This window comes from Prinia subflava, chromosome 1, assembly GCF_021018805.1.
Source record: "Prinia subflava isolate CZ2003 ecotype Zambia chromosome 1, Cam_Psub_1.2, whole genome shotgun sequence".
NCBI classification, from domain to species: domain Eukaryota; kingdom Metazoa; phylum Chordata; class Aves; order Passeriformes; family Cisticolidae; genus Prinia; species Prinia subflava.
Window position 1 is genome coordinate 74,473,960 of NC_086247.1, and position 22,412 is coordinate 74,496,371.

Genomic DNA, 22,412 nt, shown 5'->3' on the forward strand with positions numbered 1-22,412 from the left:
GAGATCCATGCACTGTTTGGGAATGAAATGCAACTACTTGACATGAACAAGATGACTGAGGCTACTAACAAGAAAAATCTTACTTTGGTAGAGCAGAGGGAGGAGTTGGAAGGACAGAAGAATCTCAACAGATGCCACAATAAGGAAACAAAAATATTCCTGTCACTCCTCTCTAGTGAAGGTAAACTGGAATTATTGCTAAAATCTAGTACATATACTACATACACATGTACTAGTACATATACTAGTAAATACACAGTCATAGCTGCACAGTGTGTCTTAGGACATCAGCATTGCCTGAGCCTATGGCTACAGGGATTAGCTGTTCTACAGTTAAGAAGATAGCAATCGGCCTCCCTCCAGAATTACAGGTGGCAATTGGGATTGGCATCCTTAACCTAGGCTTCCTCAACTAATATATCTGCAATGTCAAAATAAGTAGGTAGCCCATTTTCCCTTGGAGCAAGGAAGTAACTAAGTCTGGATTCTTTGCACTAGGTTCTGTTGCCATGAGCTCCAGGGTGTGTAGACAGAAGAACATCAGTTTTCATTTCAGGCCCTTTTGCTTTTCACAGGCCATTCTCATGAGGTTATAACTCACCGAGACAGGAAAAACGAAGTTAATACAGTATAGTTGCAACAATAAAGAGACAGGGAAACTTCCACATGAATGAGTCAATTGCTTCTGTGCCGTTTTTAAAGCATTACAAATAGATTATATTAAGAATAATCACAATAGAGAGAGCCAGAAAGTTATTTTGCAATATGGGAAGAGAGACTAATAAATCAAAATTAAAGTAAAACATTCTACACGTAAATATAAGAAGTACAGCCAAGAAAATAGATAAAATCAATTCTTTTACCTGTTTCTCTGTGAGAATGACTCTGCCTAGGAGTTGGTTTTCAAGACCTTTCATGGTCACAGTAAAGTCAATGATGGAGGTTTGAGCACTAATTTCAGGAGAGTAACATGGATTTGACAGTTTTGTAGTAATGTAAAGTCTGAAGCCATTCATAACATCTACTTCCTTATCACCAACTTTCACCTTAAGAAAAATATTTAAAAGAAGTCTTGAAATATCAAGAGCCAATACACACTTTTTCAGATACTGTATGTAGGAAAAAAGGTTACATTTTTCTGCTTAAAGGCATAAAAATCAAGTTTTAAATCATATATCTGATGCAAACAATTTCTTGAGAACAGTCAAGGACCACTTTGAACAGCCCATTCAAAAATTATTTCAGCTTCTAAAAATTTTCATAAGTAAAGGAATAAGGAACTATATACATTAAATATATTAACCATTTGTGAACTTAAACCATACCTTATTTTTTCTTCTATTAGCATTAACCAAGCTTAAATGAGTTTACTTTTTTATAGTCCTACATTTATTAGGAGCTATTTTGCTAAGGAGAGGGTGTGGGGAGAGGAAGAGAGGAAAGGGGAATTTCCACATTTGCTCATTTGTTTTATTTTTACCTTGTTGGCTGAACCTGTTTTAATGATGTTTCTTTCCAAAACATTATCAAGTGCTGGGTCAAGCTCTTCTCCAACATCTTCTACTAAAAGAGGTCTTCCCAAAGAAAGGCTGTCTTCTAAGTGGTTTCTAAAATACTTGTGATTCAAAGAAGTGATCTAAAAACACAGATCCAATATCTTACACCCATTTACCAAGGTTTTTGTTAGTTTTATATTTATAAATTATTTCATTTTCTTTAAAGTACTGCCCAAAACAATGACCTTGTGAACAGACTAGTATTGAGGCAAAGTTTGTGAGCTCAAGGAAAGGTAACATCAGCATATCCTATTGCCAGATCTCATGGAATGCAAAGTTTTATTTTTCAGCTGCGAAGGTAGAAGCAAAGCAGCACTGAGCACCTGCAGTTTTGATATCCTATGTGTGCAGCTACTCGAGAATTTCACAGGAAGAATTCACACGACCCTTTTAACACCTTCAATTTTATCTTGGATAACATCTCCAAGTCACACTGCAGCAGGGTCAATTCCAAGATAAGTATTCTTCTAGGGTTTTTTTCACCCTTGAAAATTAGAATTTTACATGGACCTTAAATAGTCTTTGTTTTAAATAGTCCCCCAGTATAACTGGGATTTTCAAAATGTTCGAATAGCAAATTCAGCTTAGACTTCAATAAAGCTATGAACAAACAAATTTTTTAAAATTCTTTTGGCTTTGGTTTTTGTGGTTGTTGTTGTTTTGTTTCTTTGTTTGTTTATTGGTGTAATTTTAATTTTAGCCAGAGCTGCTCTCTGAGTCACTGGAACCCGTGAAGGGTAGTGAGCGTGAGGTGTTTGAGACATGGGCACACAATGGTTGGAGACCTAAGCATGCTTTGTGTTCTACTCCCTCTGTCTTTCCTGAATTCCTGATATCATGTGGGATATATTCACAGCCAGAAAGATGGCTTGTTTGAGTTGGCGTATCTTGCTTCAGACTGTACATTGCAGCACTATGTGTGACCTGTATATTCACAGAGCACTTAGCAGCTTACATCCCTACTGAGACAATAAAAATTTGCAATAATTTCTGATTAAAAGATGAAAAAAAAATCTTGCTGTGAATCTTCATTTATAAACAATTACATGAAATTGTATTAATCAAGTAGTTGGTGTTTTTTTCCTAAGAATTATACTATTCTTAAAACATGTTTATTACCAGACAATGCCCATCCAGCCTATTCTCCAAAGTTTATGTTTCATTATAATAAATTCATTAAACAAATGGAGTCACTGGTGCTAAACAATATACTTCCACCTCTAGCCAAATCTCAAATCTATTAAAATATATCTGAGACATTCTTTATATTCAAACCAGATTTTTTGTATAAATTTGATTTCCTAAGCATTCTAGCATCCTAAGGTGAATCACTGAATTGTAATGCTTTGTAAGATAAGTGTTTTTAGGGATTATAAAAGTACAAGCAATTTTATTACCTGAAGGTCATTTTTGCCTTCCTTATTTTTAATCCAAATTTTACCCTGTGCTTGTGGATCAATTAATAAAGGATAACGAGATGCTTTAGTGACAATAATTGCATTCTGTATGGATAAGTCATCATTTGGCAATCCTTGCAGGTTCCATTCACTGATAGTTGGAGCATCAGCCAACATTTCTATGAGGTTCAAGTTGTTACGGAAAGGAATTTTTCGGCTTTTCATTTCCTTTTGCCAGTCATTTAACAGCAGACTGCGGAACTCTTGGTTAAAAGGGCCAGAATAGGATAGAAAAGCTGTAGCCAAGAGTACATCACCTCAAAGAGAAAAAGAAAAAAAAAAAAAACAAAAAAACCCCAAAGCATTACAACTTTGCCAATTCTACTAATGAACAAGCTTATTCCTTCACTAGTTGCTACATGTTTTGACTGGTAACTGAAGAAAACACTTTGACCCATAAAGAAGGCAAATCAACCTTTTTTCCAAGGCTCATTACACGTCATGACTCAGTAGATGCCACATTTACTTTGTTCTTACTATGCAACTGTAGGAATCAAGAGATTGTTAAGGTCAACTCAACACTCATGTAACGCTATTCCAAACACCAGATCCTGCACAAGCAGGACATGGCAGAAAGGATTTACTCGTAATCTTTTAATCCCATCATTGTGCATTCATAAGAACAGGCTTAAACAGTGGAGTGAGTGGGTGTTTGGGGGGGGAACAACATGGTGGAACCCCCTGTAAGTACTAACTGAATTAAATTATTGTAAATTAATTACAATGATAAGTAATAAAAGCTGTCTCAGACATCAGTATGGAGGTATTAAGTGTGACAACTTTTAATCTTCTTAAAAGAAGTTCAGTTTCAAAATTTTCCCCCTGAATGTTATGACACCATAGTTTGAGGGGGTTTTGTACCTCTAAAATAAGAAGGCAGGATTTAAACTGGAGAAGATATCATACTTTTATACTGAGCCCTAATATTTTATGGGCATTTTCTAGTTACCTATAAATGAAATAGGATGAATCTGTAGGGAAGGTATCCTGCATTTTTAATAATTTTATACACATGAATATATTATACCAGCAAATAAAATGCAACCTAGTTACTATACAACAAGGCTTCTTTTTGCAGCCTCTCAAGGTAAAAGGCAGAGAAGAAACTTCAGCCCACAGCAAATGAGGAGATAAATTTCATTTATTGATCTAACTAATGAACCAATTATTTATTACAAAGTACTTTAGTTTAAAAGTGCAAATTTAAAAAATAATCATTACTTTCTAAGAAGCAGATTTTTATGAACATTAGTAACTCCAGTTAAAAATATTGATTTCTACATATAAATGTCAGTGCCTGAGTATAAGTCTTCCTTGCCTCTCTATATATACTCTCACTCATACACGTTTTATTGGCGCTTGCTAACATATCACTCTCTTTGGACTGTTACTTACAAACATCAGTCTAGTTAAAATTTTAGTGTCCCAAATATGTGCCACCACATTCACAGCATCCATTATCTTTTCTTTTTAAATATGAACTTTAGCCTTATGTTTATTTTTCACCTAACAGGGATTTAGCAAGGGAATTAAAACAATTACCCTCATTTTTGAGACAGGGATCTAAGATACAAAGGAAAAGTCTGCCATTTCAAATGTTTTCACTTTCACTACCCATTACAACTCAAACAACTTGTTTCCAAGTTCAAAGGTTTGGATAAAAACTTACCAACTAATCTCTTGGTTTGCATGGCAAATTCTTTACTCTGTTCTGTCCACCTCTCTTTTTCACCTGCTAAACCACTTATAAGATTTGAGGCAGTTTGCATTTTATGTCGGCAACACTCAGCATCTTCCAGCAAAGTCTAGAGAAACCATGCACCCAGAGAAATTGTTTACAGTCATTTATCTGATAGGTCAGAAAAATCTCTACATCTCATTAAACCAGTAAATAAACAACAGGTTAGAAATATATTCTCAAACATCTCTATCACCATGCAGAGGAGAGAAAGTGCGAAGGAAAAAATACATCAGGAAAAACTATCAACACCTCCCAGAAACATGATAAAATATTTCTTTTTAATATTTCTGTTCTTAACTTTTATTTTGGTGCAGTTGTTGAATAGTATGTAAAATTCTTAATCCTTATTCATTCTGAGGAATTCTACTTAGAATTTCAAATACATTATACATATATAACATAAATGAAGTTTGAAGTTACATAGTAGGAACTGAAAAAAGAGTACAAATAAAGTAGTTTTTGAGGGGATGGGAGGGAAGAGAGGACCAGAGGCTAAGGAGAGAGGTAGAAAGCAAAGAGGCAGTATTCAAATACTATCTATCTCTTATCTGCTGTCCATCAACATTCTTCTCAAGGAATCATAGTGGAATTGAAAGAACACATTAAGTGTTCCTTAGAGCAAGTACAGAAACTTCTTTTTTGTGAAGTGCAGTTCACCTGTTTTTCTCTTATTGCATTTTCGTACTCTGCCTGCACAATATCTAATTCTTCTTGCTTGGCTCCCAGTTCTTCTTCAGCTCTCTGCAGATCCAGCATAGCACTGGTTAGGCGTTTCTCCTGAACTGCTAAATTAGCCTACAGAGCATAAAAACAAAAAAGGGTATTCATACAAAGAGAATTTCAAAGCATTTGCTATAATACATTTCAGAGAGTTTTCTTGTACTACATTTCCAAATCAAACTCTTCAGTATGGATTTCATCACTCAGCAAAACCTTTTATTTGAATTTTACAACAAACTAAATTCTTATTTCAGATAGCTGCACTTGAACAGTTGGTTTAATGTCAATTAGAAAAAATAATTAAAAATACTTCTGGGAATGCTAGTCATTCTTCATGTGATGAAGACAAAATTTAGTCTGACACAGCCTGCAGAAGAGAATGATGCCTCTAGAAGTCTACTTGATTCTTCCAACCAATAGGCTAGTCAAAACACAAACCTTGCTCCCCTCTCGGTCATTCCCATTACAATACAAGTTATTCTTTGTTAAACATGCTTGACCATGTTCTTCCTGACCTTCATTCTAACTACTTAGGCCCATTTTTTTCCTCTACATAACACTGATGGAGAGTCTCTGTACAATCTTCTTATGAGCTGAGATCTGAAACATTAACAGAACCAAATCTCAAAGCTTTTTTCTATTTATTTCAAAATTAATGTAGACCAATTGCAGTAGTGCATTTAACTAGATGACAGGTGCTTTAACCCCATTCAGTGGGGGTTCAGAGGCATAAAACCACACCATCTCTTTCGTAATTTTGACAACTTCCAAGGGAAGTACATTTGAAATATATTTTATTGTAGAATTACAGTGTTCAAGATAAATTTCTGGAGAGGGAAACACTAGTTCAAATAAGGCAGATGAAGTTTCCCACAGATAAATCCCCAAGTGCAAACAGATGAGGATGAGAAGAAGCAAAGGGTGTCTTTGATGACTAACAGACGTACCTTTAAAGGTAATACTTCTTTGTTGATGGAAAAAAAAACCGCCATAGCTTTGGTCCATGAGCAAAGGCCAGCAACATTCCCACATACTCTCCTAGCTGTCTCAATGTTGTAATCCACCATCTCAAAATAAGGGCTCAAAAGTTCTACCACTTCTTCATTAATTGTGTCTTTCTGAAATTGCTGAATAAATTTAAGAAGTGCAGGATACAAAACAGGTAATCAGTGTAAATTATATACACATGTATTTCAGAACACATAGAGCACTACAAATATCACAAGTGGTATGTACAAACAACTAGTATGAAGTTATTTGTCGCATGCATCTTTACAAAAGACCTTTACAAAGTCATTCCACTGTATATGTACTTACAAAATGGAAAAAAAAATTGCCTTCATTTATGATCTTTGCTATCTCACACTCACTATTACTGTTCCACAGCTAATCATTGTTGTGAAACATCACTGGTTTGAAATTTCCTTTTCTTAAGACAGAATAACATTTCACAATCTTCAAAAAGAAAATGAAGAGCTAAACTCTGGTTCAAAAACATACATTCTACAAGACAGTCCTTTCAAAGGGCGAGCCAGCTATCTTACTCTTAAATTACCTTGTCTAATTAGTGTAATATATTTAATTTTTAAAGAATTTATTTTTACTCTTTTCTCGAAAAAGCATATTTTTCCTTCTTGTTCCTGAAAAGCTCTTAATTTTCTCCCTCAAATTTATTTACAAAGTATAATGAGAATCTATCCCAGACAAACTTGAAAAATAACTGTTCCCTGAAGCACAAATAGGTTTAATTAAGCACGAGCAAAATGAAATGTTGAAGTCCTTTAGAAAATTAAAAATCTTTACAAGCAGATGAAATGTGAATACTACATAACATCCATGCCACTACCATCCATTCAAAGCTGGTCAAGCCACCTACTAGACCAGTCAAGTAAAAATCAAGTAAACTCAAAATGCAGAAATCAGGGATGATAATAGTCAGTGAGCAGGAAAACACACCATTTATTCCAACCAGATAAATCATATTATTAATTTTAGTTATTAAAAGGGATTTGTTTACCAGATAGTTAGTATTTCCATTTCCCTAGACAAATGCTATGAACTAAAAATCCCAAATTGTAAAAAGTTCTGATTGTGTTCATCCTAATAACATTCTATGCTTTTACAAGCCAGTGCACAAGCTGCAATGTTGAAAATTAATGAAAAATTAAATACCAGAAAAAAAGATACTTGTTATCAGCTTTAATGAAAAAGCTAAGAAGTGGCTATCCAAACCAAATGCTTAAAGCTCTGAGTCATTTTTCACCTAAAACAATTTCATTGCCTTACTTAAGAAAAATTATAATTGATTTATAACATGACTTTGCAAGAGGATTAAATCTTATTTCATTCTGACACATTTAATCTTAAGCCTTTAACATTTCAGATATCCCCTTTTTATTCTTAAGCCCTCAACACTATGTGATTTCCCTTGCACATATGTTCTCCTATGAACACCAGAGAAAACACTGTCCCTTATTTTTGTAGATTATTGAAAAAAATGAAATAAAGGTTTCACAAGCACCTGTAGGCTCTGTAGGAAGTTCCCTGTTGTCATCAGCTTCAGAGACTCTTGCCACGATGGGACGGTACAGCATTTTTCCGGGTCAATTTTCACGTGGCTGAGTTTGCGCTGGAAGAGCAGCAACACGCAGTCCATGATGCGCATGATGAGGTGAGGGGGCCGGCCCAGCGTGCGGACGGTGGCAATGTCTGCAGGTTTTATTGTCTGGGAATTTAAAACAAAGGGCAAAGCAAGTACTGTTACTGTTCAGTTAACAAAATATGGAGCACAAACTCGCCACAGTATTAATTAATGGGAGAAAAAATATTTATGTTATTTTTACCTCTAAAAAGCATTAAGCTAGAAGGATCCCCCAATCCGATTTTCACTACTAACTCCTATCAACCACTAGGAAACCTCAGCACAGCAACTCCACAGCAGCTCCTTAAAACTCAAAACTACCATGAACTGTTTTGACAATAAAAAAGAGCCAATCAGAAATATCTTGAAATTTTACTTGGTTTTTTATACGTGAACATATTGACCAGAAACTGAGTCTAGAAAGGAAGTAGTTTTCATTGACATCCAGCAAATGAAGGTAAAGTAAGGAAACCAGTGAGAAGGTGTGGTATATGTATATATTTGCACCTTCTTATACATCTTACCAGGGACATTCCTGGCTTAGGAGCAGGCCTGCAAGAAAAAACATATATATAATCAAATATAAAAACCTAGGCCCTATTAAAGCTAAATTAGCCTAGGGTGCAAATCTAGCACTGTAACTCAAAACTCTACAACATGAATCAGATTTCCTTATCACAAAACTCTGCTGAAGATGTCCCCTTAGAGAATTGATTTAAGCAGTAGTGCTTACTGCACCACATCCAGAATAACAAAACCATTGAACAACGGGAATTGCTGACGAGCAGACCCGCTCCTACAACAGACACAGCTCTGGGCAGAATCTTTGCTTGTTCACAGGCAGTTTAATCAGGCCAAGTACATGACAGCCCAAACAGTAAACAACAGATTACTGCAAGTGTTATGACACTTTGCTTCTAGCCTAGCACACACCTCACTTCATGAAGGCAGATTTTAATTACTTGTGTCTATACTTCAAAAAAGAGACTTCAAGGTACTGCAGACTATTCAGACTGCCTTCCCTCTACCAAGCCCTTTGTCTCCCTTCAATATTTTTCTGCTTGTTTGGTTCAGTGTGTACCAAATAATTCACCAGAGTTTTTCCGGATATCTGTGAAAACTTTAACCAGTGTTTCTTAGAGACTGTTAGGAAATTCAGCTCAGCCTTTTTTTTGTTAATAAATATATTGTGGCAAAATTGTTACAATTAAATTTTATTCATTTATTTACTTGTCTTAAGTTGTGCATTTAATGTGTCATTATTATTACGGAGTAAAATGCAACAAAGTTTTACTGAACTTTGACAACTTCTACTCCAACTTTAAAAATCTAATCTCACTATATGTTTAGGAATGCTTATAAGATGTTGTGTGCATATCTTAATGTAGCATTTATCATTTTTAAAATATGTTAAAAAGGGAGTGAAGTAGCTAATCAATCTTTTTTTCATCTGGGTAAGACCTTTCTATTTATCAAATATTTCAATAGGCATTTATCTACTCTGCAAGCAGAACTCTACTATAGGAATCCCTAGCTTGAATTTGCAAATCGGTAATGATTATGAGATTCATTTTCTAAATTTTTTGAAAGATGCAGACCCTTACAGAGAAGATTCTTGCTTAAGGAAGTGAATGAATGAATGCTGAGAATACATATACACATTCTAGGTCTCTTTATATGAAAGTTTGCCTTTCCCCTTTAGACATAGGCAAAGCAATTTATTATAGAAAATTCAAGAATTTCAAGATTAAGCCCAAATACTTCTTCCCATTGAGAAGTTCTACAATAATGCCAGCATTGGTTTTACTTGAAATCAGGTTTTCATTTGTTAGCACTTACATTTCAAGAAGAGCAGCATTGTTTTAGTTCAGCCATTTCAGTCAAAAGCAGAAAGTAAGCTTTAATAAGATACAGGTCCAGACACAGGATACCAGTGCCCTCTTTATACTGCAGATGCTGCCTAATTAACATGGCTTATTTTTTCACTTTTCAGAATACTTGCCCACTGGTTTACCTGGTTTGTTGTTTTGTTATTGATAGTTCTTTAACCTTTTTCCTGAGGCTATATATCAAGCTCTTCTAGTACAAACCTTCTCCCTTATTTCACTCTTCCCAGCTGTCAGTTCATCAACTTTCTTTCAGATTTTTGCTCTCTGTCCTTTAAGCATCGTGGCAGTCAGAGATTGTTAAACATCTCTCACTCCAAGTGAAGTCTTACATTCAGGAGATCCATAAAAATTTTTCTACACTAGTTTTCAAAGCTAATCATGCCAGTCTTTCAAAAAAATCAGTTATTAACCATCACAACTGCCAGCAGCCTCAAAAATGGAAACGTATAATTTCCAGTAAATTTATATTAAACCCTTTGAGGTTTGTCCATCCTTCAGGTTCATTCTTCATACTTTTCTATTTCCTGACACATGAGCTCCCTGCTAGTATCTAACAGGTATACTTCAGATTCCGCTAATGCTGCTCACAGCAGAATGTCTTGAGGCACATCCTCCTATAAAGTCAGCTGAGTAGACATAACGATAAATATTATGCAAGATCAGCTAATATTAATCTTTTTAAATCCTAAATATATGGGCATTCTATTAAAAAAAGCTTTACAAGACAAGTATGGTGAAGGAAATGAAGTCTTTGTAATGCCACAACTCCCAAGAAAAGATTTTTTTTAAAGACAGAAAATAGTGGAGCAGAAAACTTACTGAAAATGCAATATCTTGGTGAAAACTTTGAAAAGATTTGGATTTGGATGGAATTGCAATCAATTTTACATGGACAGCACTTCACTCACTGCACACAAGTTGTTTAATAATAGCATCAATATTCAGTTACTAGTCTAACATCAACCTGCAGCACATGGTATATAAATTACAGTTTCAAAGAAAGTTAAAACTTGCCCTTTTCTGAAAACTGACTATTTAGGGGTTAGTACTTACATGAAAATAAAAAAAAAAAACCCTGAATCTAAAATCCCTTAAAATACATATATTTTTTTGTCAAGTGAAGAGTTACGCAATGCACCTCCAATTTTGTATTTCAAAGATATCCACCTTCTCAGTGGCAATGTTATATAAGGTCCAAGTACTAACCTGTAAGGCTGCTTCTGCCTCTTCCAAAGCAGGCTTGGCAGCTTCCAACTTCTCTTCAGCAATGGCTTTGTCAACTGTGATACTGTCTACAATAGCTTGGGCTTTGTCTTTCACTTTCTGAACATCACCCTTCACATTCTCAGCAGCCTGTGCTTTTACAGTAACTTCTTTCAATACCTAGAATGTGAGAAAACCCACATGCCATAGTTAAAAGTTTTTGTTGTAAAATCATAACTGTCCAATTCCAGAAAACTCAAACAAGATAATTTTCTCTAAGATCCTTTCTTTCATTTTAATTGCTTAATCTTTTCAAAATAGAAGGAATAAAAGGCAAAAGAAATCAAACAGCAATACACTTTGAAGGCTGTACATACCATGTCAGCTTTTTCACTGGCAATTTGAAGTTCTTTTTCTTTTACCTCCAGTTCTCTGCTTAGAGCAGCCACTGACTCAGAGGCCTCTTTCAATTTTTCCAGACCAGTATTTATTCTGAAGTTAAAAAGCAAAATAAGAAGCATCTCATACACTATGTAATTTACACTCCACTTTCCATCTATAGAATGAATCACACCAATCAGAAAACAATTGCAAAAGATGTTTTACACCAAAAAAAAAACTTGGACAAGAACTTCCACCTTTCTGATAGCTTAAGAGTACATTAAGTACATTAATAAAGACTGTGGCATGAAATTTTACCCACTTCTAATCAAACAGTATGTCTTTATCATTGCATAAAAATCCTACATGTTGGTTCTATAAATGTCCCTGTCCCTCTTGAGCCAATACTCAAAGAACTGAGTTCTGTGCAGTAGAAAGCATTTTCTGATTACCAAAATACTGAAAATTATAACCAATCAATATTTCTTATTTGAAGTGGACACTTAAAAGAAACCAAGACCAAACAAAAGAGAGTAAAAGAAAAATAGTACTGAGGTAAGATTTCTCTGATTCAGCATTAAAATGCCCCTTCAATAGTGCTTTGTTTCTATCAAAAATTCTTCACTTGGGACTTTTCAGACGAGTTTAGGGCCTTTACAGAGGCTGCTATTGCAAAGGCTAGGCAGTACTTGGGCAGCTGAACAAAATGTAACCCCAACAAAGCAATTCTGACAGTGCCACTAAGTTTAAGTCGAAGAAATTTGGCTTCATGAACTAATTTGGTAAATCTGAAGGTAGAAAACAGGGCAAGACCCTTCTGTTTTACAAGCCTTCACTCCTAATGTAACTACAGGTTTCAAACTCAATTTGACTTTGAAGACAAAGAATGTTTTAAAGTGAAATAAACAAGATTAAGCTATTCTTTAAGGTTTCCAGCTCTTTTTAACAATCTTTCAAAACTGAGAAGGCAGGTTTTTTTAAGGGTGATATCAACTGATACACTAATTGCTAATTTTACATTATAGTTGTGTGTTCCTGACATGAAGATATATTTGCAAATAGATAATATTAGTTTAATAAAGCATCTGAAAATAGGAATAAGTATATCAAAACCACTTTCATAATCTACAAGTAAAAAGCTCAAGAGTCTAAGTGAGGCTCTGTGTTCACAAAACCACTAAGGATATTCCTTACGTGTTCATAACAGGAAGTTTCAAGTGTTTGGCAAGAAAACAAAAGTTGCTGCCTGGAAAATTAAATGTTATTATCAATATATTATGAAATTACATGTAGATGTATTCGTTTACTGTTTAAAAACACATGGGTATAATTTATGTTCACCTCATGTTCCCTTTACCTCTACTTTGCATGCACCACCACTCCTTCCCTCCCACTACCAAAATATATAGTCTTTAGCTTATATGACAAGAGCAACTACAATATTTGAATAAGTTACACCTTAACATAATTTTAGGAGTTAAAAATTCCTTTTTTTGCTGTGCAAGGAGACAAGCCATGCATTGAAATGAAGCGTATCAGAATATACCTACCTGGGGAAGAAAACTACAGAAAAACAGAAGTAACCTGAGTAGTTTACCTTTTTGATAATGTTTGCACTTCAGCATGCTTTTCTTTGTATGTGGTTTTATATCCCTGGATAAAGGTCAGGTAGGATTTGGGAGTCACATGTGTATAACGTCTGTATCTTTGAAAGTAATCAGAACACTTTTCTGCCACTCCATCCTGGAATGAGCCCATGCACTGCACAATTGCCCTTTTCGTATCAGCAGTACAGTCCATATCAAATGAGGACAGGAAGTGTTCAGATACTAAGGAAAGAAAGAAAGCCTAAATGTAAGTAAATGTTTATGAAAACATCTTAGCTTATAAACAAGTCACTATAAAACAAGTCAGCATGTATTATTCTGGCTTTACCCACCTTCTGAAAACCCTGTCTTCTTTACTCTTCACTATCAGATTCTGAGTACTAGTCCACACTTGTCAGTAAAAAGAATAGCCAAGGATCTGGCATTCTTTCCTCTCCAAAGTATGCAACTGCTTTTTGGCTCTGAACCTAGCTTCTACCTACCAAAGACTGGGTAATCACAGCCTCCCTCTGTATGCCCTATCACAGACACATTCACAAATAATCTCTTTCTTTAGTAGCATCTTTGCTTTCTTACAAATGCTTTTAAGACATCTTCATGGGGAATTTTTCTTCAAGCTGTGTTCAAAACCAAACCTGTTAGAAATATTTCAACATCTTAATATAACAGGCTTTAAAGAAGAAAATATCCACATCAAGTCTTAGAATCAAGTAGGTTTCTTTTGGCAAAATTCACGATTATTAAAATAGCTACATGACCACTGATTACAAAATTATGTGTATGCAAAGATAAAACCTAGACATACCTGCCACCAGAGCATCCTTGGGCCATTGGCTGAACCAATCTATAGTGCACCCAGAAATGAGGGCAGGGAACTTCAGGGCCCTATTTCGGAATTTTTCACCTACTGGTGAAAAGCAAAGAACTACGTGAAGGTTCTGATGGACCCTGGTCATGAAATAGTCATACAGAGCTTCACTGGTTGGAGGTCTTCGTGGATGTTCCTTTTTGAAGGAGGGAACGAGGTCACTAATGATCTCATCTACTTCATCACGTGCAAATAAGTTTGACACCTTTGGAAAGAAGGAAGATTTTTCATGCTTTTTGAGATGATCCAAAATGAAGGATGTAGCACAAGGTTCATTTAATACAGAGCATTGTAGAAAGGGACATACATCTCAGACACTGAAATTATTAGTACCCACCACCTCCTTTAAACAAGAAGTTGTATTGAAGTGATTCCATTAAACAGACTGAAATTTAACTTGCTGTAAAAATTTAAACACCCCTCCAATGGCTTTGATTCCTTCTCCTTATATTCCTATAACTTGTAGCAATTACTCTGAAACAAAACCTTGAAATAATAAATAAGTAAATAAAATCAATAAAATCCATCCCATCTGTTCTGGATATATATTTGCCATACAAAACCTAACTATACACTAATAGTTAATTTAATAGACAATTTTTTAAACATCAGTAATATTTCCCAAGTCTCAATTTTATTTTTTAAACCTCATGTCCCTTGAGATAGCTTCTCTCACTCTAACCTAAGATTTTGTAGATTTTTATAGACTGCATTCATTTTTAATAATACTCTAACAACAAAAAGCACTTGAATTCTAGTTTTGAAAGTGTACTCTTTGACCTATAACAATCTTCAAACCAATTCTGTTGTTTTACTTCATAATTTTAAAAAGCAGAAAATTGATTGTGAAGAGGCATCTTACCTCTCCTGATGACAAAACATTGTTCAAGTATTCCAAGAAAGATTCATCTTTGATCTCATTGTCTGTAAAAAGAAAACAGGTGCCTTTGCCTTGCAGTCCTGCTGTTCTGTATAAGAGTTTCAGATCTTCCATCAAGTTTGTAGTGTTGTATGATCTACAAAAAAAAAAAAAAATAGTTGAACAAATATTCCTCTCTTTTTAAAAAAAAGTCTTCTGACTAAAACGGGAAAAAAAAGACCAAATTTAAGTTAGAAACAATGTCTTGAAACTTAAGGCAAAAAGGTGCTTATTTCAGATAGATCCTCTGATGAGACTCACACCAAGGGACCTTCCCACATATGAATCTACAATTTCTTCTGCAGTCAACACACCTGCAAAAGATTTAAAACAGTTTCACTTCTCTAAAATGGCATCTTATTTAAATGCCAAAATTGACCTGTCCTACAGACAAGTGGGGATATATTCATTCTGAGGCATTCAGAGAAGGATTTATAATTTATTTTTTATCTTTTGTGAGTTATTTCAAAAGAAACCACATTGGATTGAACAGTACAAAATAAGGCAAAATGTACTTGGAAAAGGTTGTAAAAATATTTATATATATGTAAAATCTACCAAATTAGAGGGCAGGGATAAAGATTCAACCTCCTCAGGTGACAGCATTTCAAATATTACAAGATGAATTCATAAAGGCCTTTTGGATAGATAACCACCTGAAAATATTTTCAGTACCATATAATGTGCTGTGTAAAAACTCAAAGATAACTTGACACCGCCAATATTCTTTCTCATTCTGTGAAACAAAATAATTTCCTACTCCAAAGATAGTAAAAATTCACAAAAAATTGTAGAAAATCAAGCAAATAATAAGTTTTGAGGGATTTTCATGTCCTTCCACTCTGTGACAGTGATCACTCTACATTAAGCAGAGAATGTGAGCCTGTTTTATTTATAGGAAGAGTTAAAAACACGATGTACTTATTTAGTTAAATTTCAGGCAATGCTCACCTTGTCAACATTATCTGGAATGTGTCATAGCCAGCTATGAAGGATGCCAGTCTTGTCAAGCTCTGCTTTCCTGAGCCACCAACTCCAACTAAGAGAGCATTTCCACGAGGAGTGCGAATCACACGAGAAATCTGTGTGATATACCAGTCATATATTGCTACAATGTGTAATAGTCACACATCCAAAAAATCTATGCTACCACATTAATAAATTTACATTTGAAATGAAGAAAAAATGAAAATTTTAAGGTTTAATTAAGGGATTCTATGCTACTATTGATATATTCTGTGGCTGTTTGTACTTTGCAATATTTGCTGTTGACCTGTCAAATAGTATAGCAACCATTTGATTTCATCACTGTGTATGTTCAGTTATCAGTAGAATTATATCTCCCACAAAGTACAACTAAATCTCAGCTGTGATTTCTTAGTGATGTGCTATCACAGCATGAGGGATTATCAAAATTGGGAAGGAAATAATCATTTCCCCAATACCATGACCTCTGAATAACTTTGGTAAGACTCATCTTACCAGGTCTTTTCATTGTGTCCCAAAAGACAGGATGTCCCAGGCATGTTAAATTCAGGACAAAGAGTCCGCAGTATTCTCTGCAGCAGTTAATGATACTGCCTTTATAATGAAACTTGTTATGATGCTCATTTACTTGACTGTAAAAATGCAAAGTATCAAGTATGAATATTTGATCACAATGAAGCATCTCCCAATTAGGCCTACATTTCATTCCCACTTCATTATTTATCTTTTAAATCAAAAGGAAGCAGCTTCCTACTGCTCCATATTTCTCTTCAGTTCAGGACTGTGCAATGTAAACAAACAGACCTTTTAGAATTCAGAGCAAAAAAAAATTTCAGCAGTAACTGTGAACTGCTTACAGTGCTTGTCCCATGCCCACAGCCAAAATACAATGCCATGAAACATGGATGCAGGTAGATGTTACCTGATGCTGAGAAAATATGTCTTTAAGTACAGGAGACAAACTTTCTCCACAGCCCATCAGCTGCAAGTGGACAGACCCTCACTGTACCCAGAGGAGCCTACATTAATATCCAGAGCAGCACAGAGCCAATTCCCTCTCAAAGACACAATAATACCAGCCAGCTAGTTAGCAGCTGGTCTCCTCCATACGAGCAATGATGCACAGGATTGGCTTCTGTTGTCTTTACTATCTTGAACAGTTCTTTGATGTCTCCAGAATTCCATCATGTCAATAAAGCAACCTGGGATACTTATTTACTTGCTTTTCCTCTGAGCTACTTCTCTCCAAGCTATTAAAATTAGTCTTGCCAATTTCCTCTAATTTTAAACCTATATATTTTACATATTCAGTGTAATGTATTTGTTATTTTCCATAGGTTAATGCTTGATAAGAAAGATAAAATCAATTATGAAGGCTTACTCTAAGCTTCTTTATTATTTAACCAGAGAAAGAAAATTTGATTTACACAACACCCTTGCAATATCACTGATCATTACAATAATGGCTATTAGATCTTTTTCCACGTAGAACTATTAATTGGAAACTTTGTTCTCTATTTAAGAAACCCCTCAGCTTTAACTCACTCAAGTCATATTACATCAGCTTAGATTAGGCCTTACCTCAACTCTGCCTATCTCTCTTAGAAGCTGTCTTAGGTCTATGCAGTCGTTCCTGTTTTAAAGAATTTAGAATCATAGAAACACTACCTATTCATTTTACCCAAGCAAAGACTAATAAAATATTTCAGGTATTTACCACCTAGCTAACCAAAGAGTATATTCCTGATGACAGGTGGCTGTTCAGTGAAGAAAAAAAACATACTGCATCCTAAACTTATATAGTTTTTTCCTAGGAATAAATGAGAAACTTATTGGTAAGTGTGATTATTTACAATTGTCCTAAAGAAATCCATAGCAGAACATCACTGATTTTGCAGTGAACCTTAGAAAGAAAGGGACTAATTTTGTGAAATAACAAGAATTCACCCCAAAATTTTGAAAACTGCAGATGCAATGTGTTTGTCAACTATAATTACATTTAATTTTTTTATATTTAATATTATGTTGGGGGGATGATGCAATTAAATATTCCGTTCTTAATAATTTATTATAAGAAATACTGAAAACCTCAGTATTCACTGAGACAATAGGGGTTCTAGTGCAAAAAAATAAAAAGGCTCTCCTTTGTATGAGGCCTATTCTGTGTGAATAATCATATCAAACTGTGCTGTGCTAAAAGTTATGGTCAGTTCCAATCCATATTCAAAAGAACTTTAAAAGTAGTGAACGTACTGTGGATCTACAAAAGAATTTTGGACTACATTAATTCCTACTCAGCTGTGCGTACTCCTTCAGAAGCAACCAATTATGTCTCAACCTGAATTTCATATGACTCATTCCAAAGACAGAAAGGGCTCCCAGAAGAATTAAGAAGAAGGAAGGTTGAAATAGAATTAGAATAGCTAGCACCATGATCCCACCAAACATAAAAGACAGGTATAAAAGAATAGTTCCATCTGGTACATTTTCTGGAAAGCTTTTAATAGGTTTTAATTCCTAGCCCCAGAGTGACAGATCAAATATTTGCTAGCAATATATTAGTTGCTGCAGTTTCAGAAGTAATTTGCCTTGATTCATGCATTCATGCACACCTCTACTCAAAGGAGATTGGGCAAGTGAACAACAACAAATGGCAAAACAAGCAAGAGTGTACCTTGACTAAATGAACCATAGCATCCTCAAAGAAAACCATGTCCATTCCAGTACCACGAACATTCTCATTGTATGTATGCAAAAACTTATTTAAACGATGCCGTAACTGATGAAATGAGGAGATTGGTTCATAGATTTTGGGACTATCTAAATTAATGTCCTCTGGTCTTTCATCTAGAACAAAAAGCAAGTAATAAAACCTTAGCAGTTTAAATAACTGACAAAGGTTCAATGAGGGGTAAGTTAGTGAAGATAACTAGAAGTTTCACCACCCAGAAACAGGTTTATTATACATAATACTATATATCAAATGTACATATGAGAGTGCTGAGTACACCCTGCCTGCAAGAAATGGTAATTTCAGCTACGTAATTTTAAAAGACAAAATGAGAAAAGAAACTAAATAGCCTTCCTTCTTTATATCTGAAACTTGAATGATGAAAAATTATATTTGCTTAGGTGCTACAAAAAAAGTAGCACCAGAGAATGAAGGTAAACAAATACTGCAGTTAAAAATTCAAAATTAAAAAAAAAAAAGACTACTGATGTTCTTCAATAGATTTTGTCCTATATTTATGTCTTTCTTGCATTGGGTAGCCCAAACTCAGACACAGCACTCCAGGTGTGGCCTTACTAGTGCTGAAAAAAGGGAAAGGACCACCTACATTTCTTCTAATGCAGCTCAGGATGTCACTAGTTTTTTCTCCCTGCAAGGGTACACTGTTGGTTCATGTTCAGGTTGATGCCAACCAGCACCTCCAGGTGCATTTCTGCAAAGTTGACTTGCAGAAGGTTGACCACAAGTATATACTGCTGTGTGGGACCTTTCCTCCCCAGGTCCGGGAATTTTCACTTCCCTTGAACCTTATGGAGTTCTTGTTAAAGTTCATCTGGGAGGCAGCACAACCTCTGACCTATCAACCACTCCTCCTAGTTCTGTGTCATCTGGGAGCTGGCTTGAGAGTGCACTCTGCCCCATCACCCAGACCACTAATGACAATGTTGAGGATGACTGAACCCTGTGTTGACCCCTGCAATACACCCTTAGTTATTACTGGCCTCCAATTAGAGCAGTAATAGCTCTAATTGGAGACTGATTAGCCACTGATCACCACTGTCTGAGCCTGACCATTCAGCTGATTTTCAATCCATCTCACTTCTCATCCAGACCATATTTTATTAATAAATAACTGACAAATCTCACTGGAACAGTGCCAGCAGGCAGACATCTGGGGGGTTTTGGTTGGTGGTTTGGATTTACTCAAAAATAATACTAGTTAAATACTAGTACAATTTTCCTTATTTACATACATTTAACTCAATTAGTTTCAAGATTTCATGCTCTATATAAACTACAGGATGTATTTTTCCAGTTATCCTAGATCAATCAGTTTTGCGAAGTCTCTTCTAACTTGCTGAAGAAATATATAATTCAGAAACTTATCTCTAATTGGTAAAAATAAAACCAATTAAATAAGTAAGTCCAGTAAAATAAGTACTTCCCTAAGGCTTCGTAAAGCACTAGAAGCCAGTGTGAAGGTAAGGGACAGAAAGGTTGGAGAAAAAATTCCAACCCCAAACCAAACTCTGCTGTATTTAGAATAGTGACTGTAACATTTTTCTTGTTTCAATTTTTTTCTCTATTTCCTTTCCATTGCACCATTCTAATACTCATGCAGTTTCAAAGGAAAAAACAACAACAGAAAAACAATAACAAATGTAAAACCCAAAAATACTATATAAAAACACAGTTTAAGAAAATCACATTTTACCACAGAACCTACTCTCTCAAAATACGGGGAGAATTATTAATTCTTTTTCAGCTGTCCTTTATATTGTGGGTTTTGTTTGCTTGAAGTCACCTTAATTTCAGAACTCTTAGCTCTAGATTGCTTCTTCATGTGAACACTCCTCTAGATTAAAATCTAATTAAATCAATTGACTTTTTATTTTAACCTGTAAATGCACTGGTTAAACAAAAGGAGTATTCCAGGTGGAAATAAATTTCTTACAAATTGAATAAGACATTTAAACAACATAGCAGCTGATAAGAAACTAATAAGAAATACATCAAGGAGATAAACTGCAGTGATTCAGTTTTGAAATATTTAAAAGAATTATATCATCTTAATTCTGTTCCTACAGATTTATTATTAATCTGTAGGATTAATAATAAGGACAGTACAATCAAGTACAAAACCTAAGAAAGGGCAGACTTTTCCATTATTTAGAGAGGTAGCTAGCAAAAGGCATTATTTTAAAGTCTTGTTCAGTCTCAAGATTCATAATCACAAGTACTAAATAACAATGTCCAAAACAACTGATAAAAACACCTTTGACTAGGTGGAGGGTCTTGAGATCACTAGCACCACTAACAATTTCTTTGAAGCTAAGATCTAAAACTTGACTAAGATCTAAATAATCATGTATTTCTCTCAGGGACAAATATATTGTGCTTTTACAACCCAGAGACAAAAAGACTATGTAGTATTTGTAAATATATTACTAATCTGAGCATAGGGCTCTTTGAAGCCAATGTAAGATGTCTTTTTTACATATTTAAGAGCTCAGAAATTAAGGTCCTGCTCTTATACTTCCACCATAATGGGAAATACTAAATGCCATTATAGGGACAAATAAAATAAAATTACGCTTGCTATTCTTTTTATTTAATGCCAAAACCAGAAAGGGGATTCTCAAGGCTCAGGATTTAGGTTAGGTCCTCAAATCTATTGAGGACAAAACACATCCTTTCTATTTGAGAGTCTCCTGCTTTGTATTTAGATGAAGTTCCATGCTAAAAGGCACATTACAGGACAGTTACATTTAATCTCACCAGGAAGACAAATACATTTGAGAAATACATTTATCATTTTACATTTAATTTTCAGTTCAACAGGATGGTTTCTGTGATGGACTTAAATTTTCACATTAAAGATCACTCTTCACCCTCTCAGTATGCACTCTGACTTACATTTCAGTCTTCTCTACACTGATGAAGTTTAGCAAGTTATTTAAGGATGTAATTATTTCTTTTCTTACACCAGCTTACTTTAACATCTATTTGATTCCTTCCAATTAAATACATCCTATCCTTTATTCTCCTTTTGTCACTGCCCTCTGTCTACTTCAATTATTCAAGGAAAGGTTCAAATAGCATTGGCTATTGAAGCCAGTCTCCTACTGCCCCCACTCTCCATCACTGCAGTGATACCAACACTGATAATTGAATCATTCAGTGACCTTCCCCTAAACACAAACAAATGATTTCTGTTCTTTTGCAACAAATATTCCCAGGTCATTTAGTGAGGTCAGTAACACCATGTTTTTGTTTGAAGGACATAAAGGTATTGCTATAAGTCATATGGGTTTTTAAAGTGGTTTAACTAGCATTCAGAAAATTTTGAATTAATAGTTACTTGTTACAAAATCATGTAACAGTTATTTCCTAAAGAATATTGGATTAGCCCAGAGACAGTATTTTTAATTAGATTTCTAGGGCATGTTACCCACGTTGTTATCCTTTATCTAGTACTGCAAACCCACCATTTCAAGTCATTCATAACACACTCCCTTCACCATTTTAGAATAATAAGGATTCCTGCTCACTGGCAGTTCTGTCTTTCTGCCACAGCAATCTAAAGGAAAACAAGGCTCTCCTATACAAACAACCAAGGTGTCAATACAGAGTTAGAAATCCCATTAAGATAAAAAATGTGCCACAGCTGGTAATATAGACTACCTTCAAAGTCACTGGAAAAAACAGACAT

The 22,412-nt window shown here is 34.9% G+C and overlaps 1 protein-coding gene across 2 annotated transcripts in view; it reads right to left on the reverse strand.

The window, feature by feature from the left end:
* The window catches only part of DNAH5 (dynein axonemal heavy chain 5), a 140,808-nt gene that overhangs the window by 24,461 nt on the left and 93,935 nt on the right, over positions 1 to 22,412 (reverse strand). For both annotated transcript variants that reach the window (XM_063400146.1, XM_063400135.1), the window contains exons 52-65: positions 18,644 to 18,816; positions 15,934 to 16,064; positions 14,926 to 15,079; positions 14,001 to 14,268; positions 13,186 to 13,417; positions 11,585 to 11,699; positions 11,211 to 11,387; positions 7,996 to 8,199; positions 6,422 to 6,601; positions 5,412 to 5,549; positions 4,683 to 4,818; positions 2,954 to 3,270; positions 1,481 to 1,636; positions 864 to 1,046 (exon numbers count right to left, since the gene is read on the reverse strand). In XM_063400146.1, coding sequence (XP_063256216.1) covers positions 864 to 1,046; positions 1,481 to 1,636; positions 2,954 to 3,270; positions 4,683 to 4,818; positions 5,412 to 5,549; positions 6,422 to 6,601; positions 7,996 to 8,199; positions 11,211 to 11,387; positions 11,585 to 11,699; positions 13,186 to 13,417; positions 14,001 to 14,268; positions 14,926 to 15,079; positions 15,934 to 16,064; positions 18,644 to 18,816 — 2,564 coding nt within the window. The remainder of the gene's footprint in view (positions 1 to 863; positions 1,047 to 1,480; positions 1,637 to 2,953; positions 3,271 to 4,682; positions 4,819 to 5,411; positions 5,550 to 6,421; positions 6,602 to 7,995; positions 8,200 to 11,210; positions 11,388 to 11,584; positions 11,700 to 13,185; positions 13,418 to 14,000; positions 14,269 to 14,925; positions 15,080 to 15,933; positions 16,065 to 18,643; positions 18,817 to 22,412) is intronic.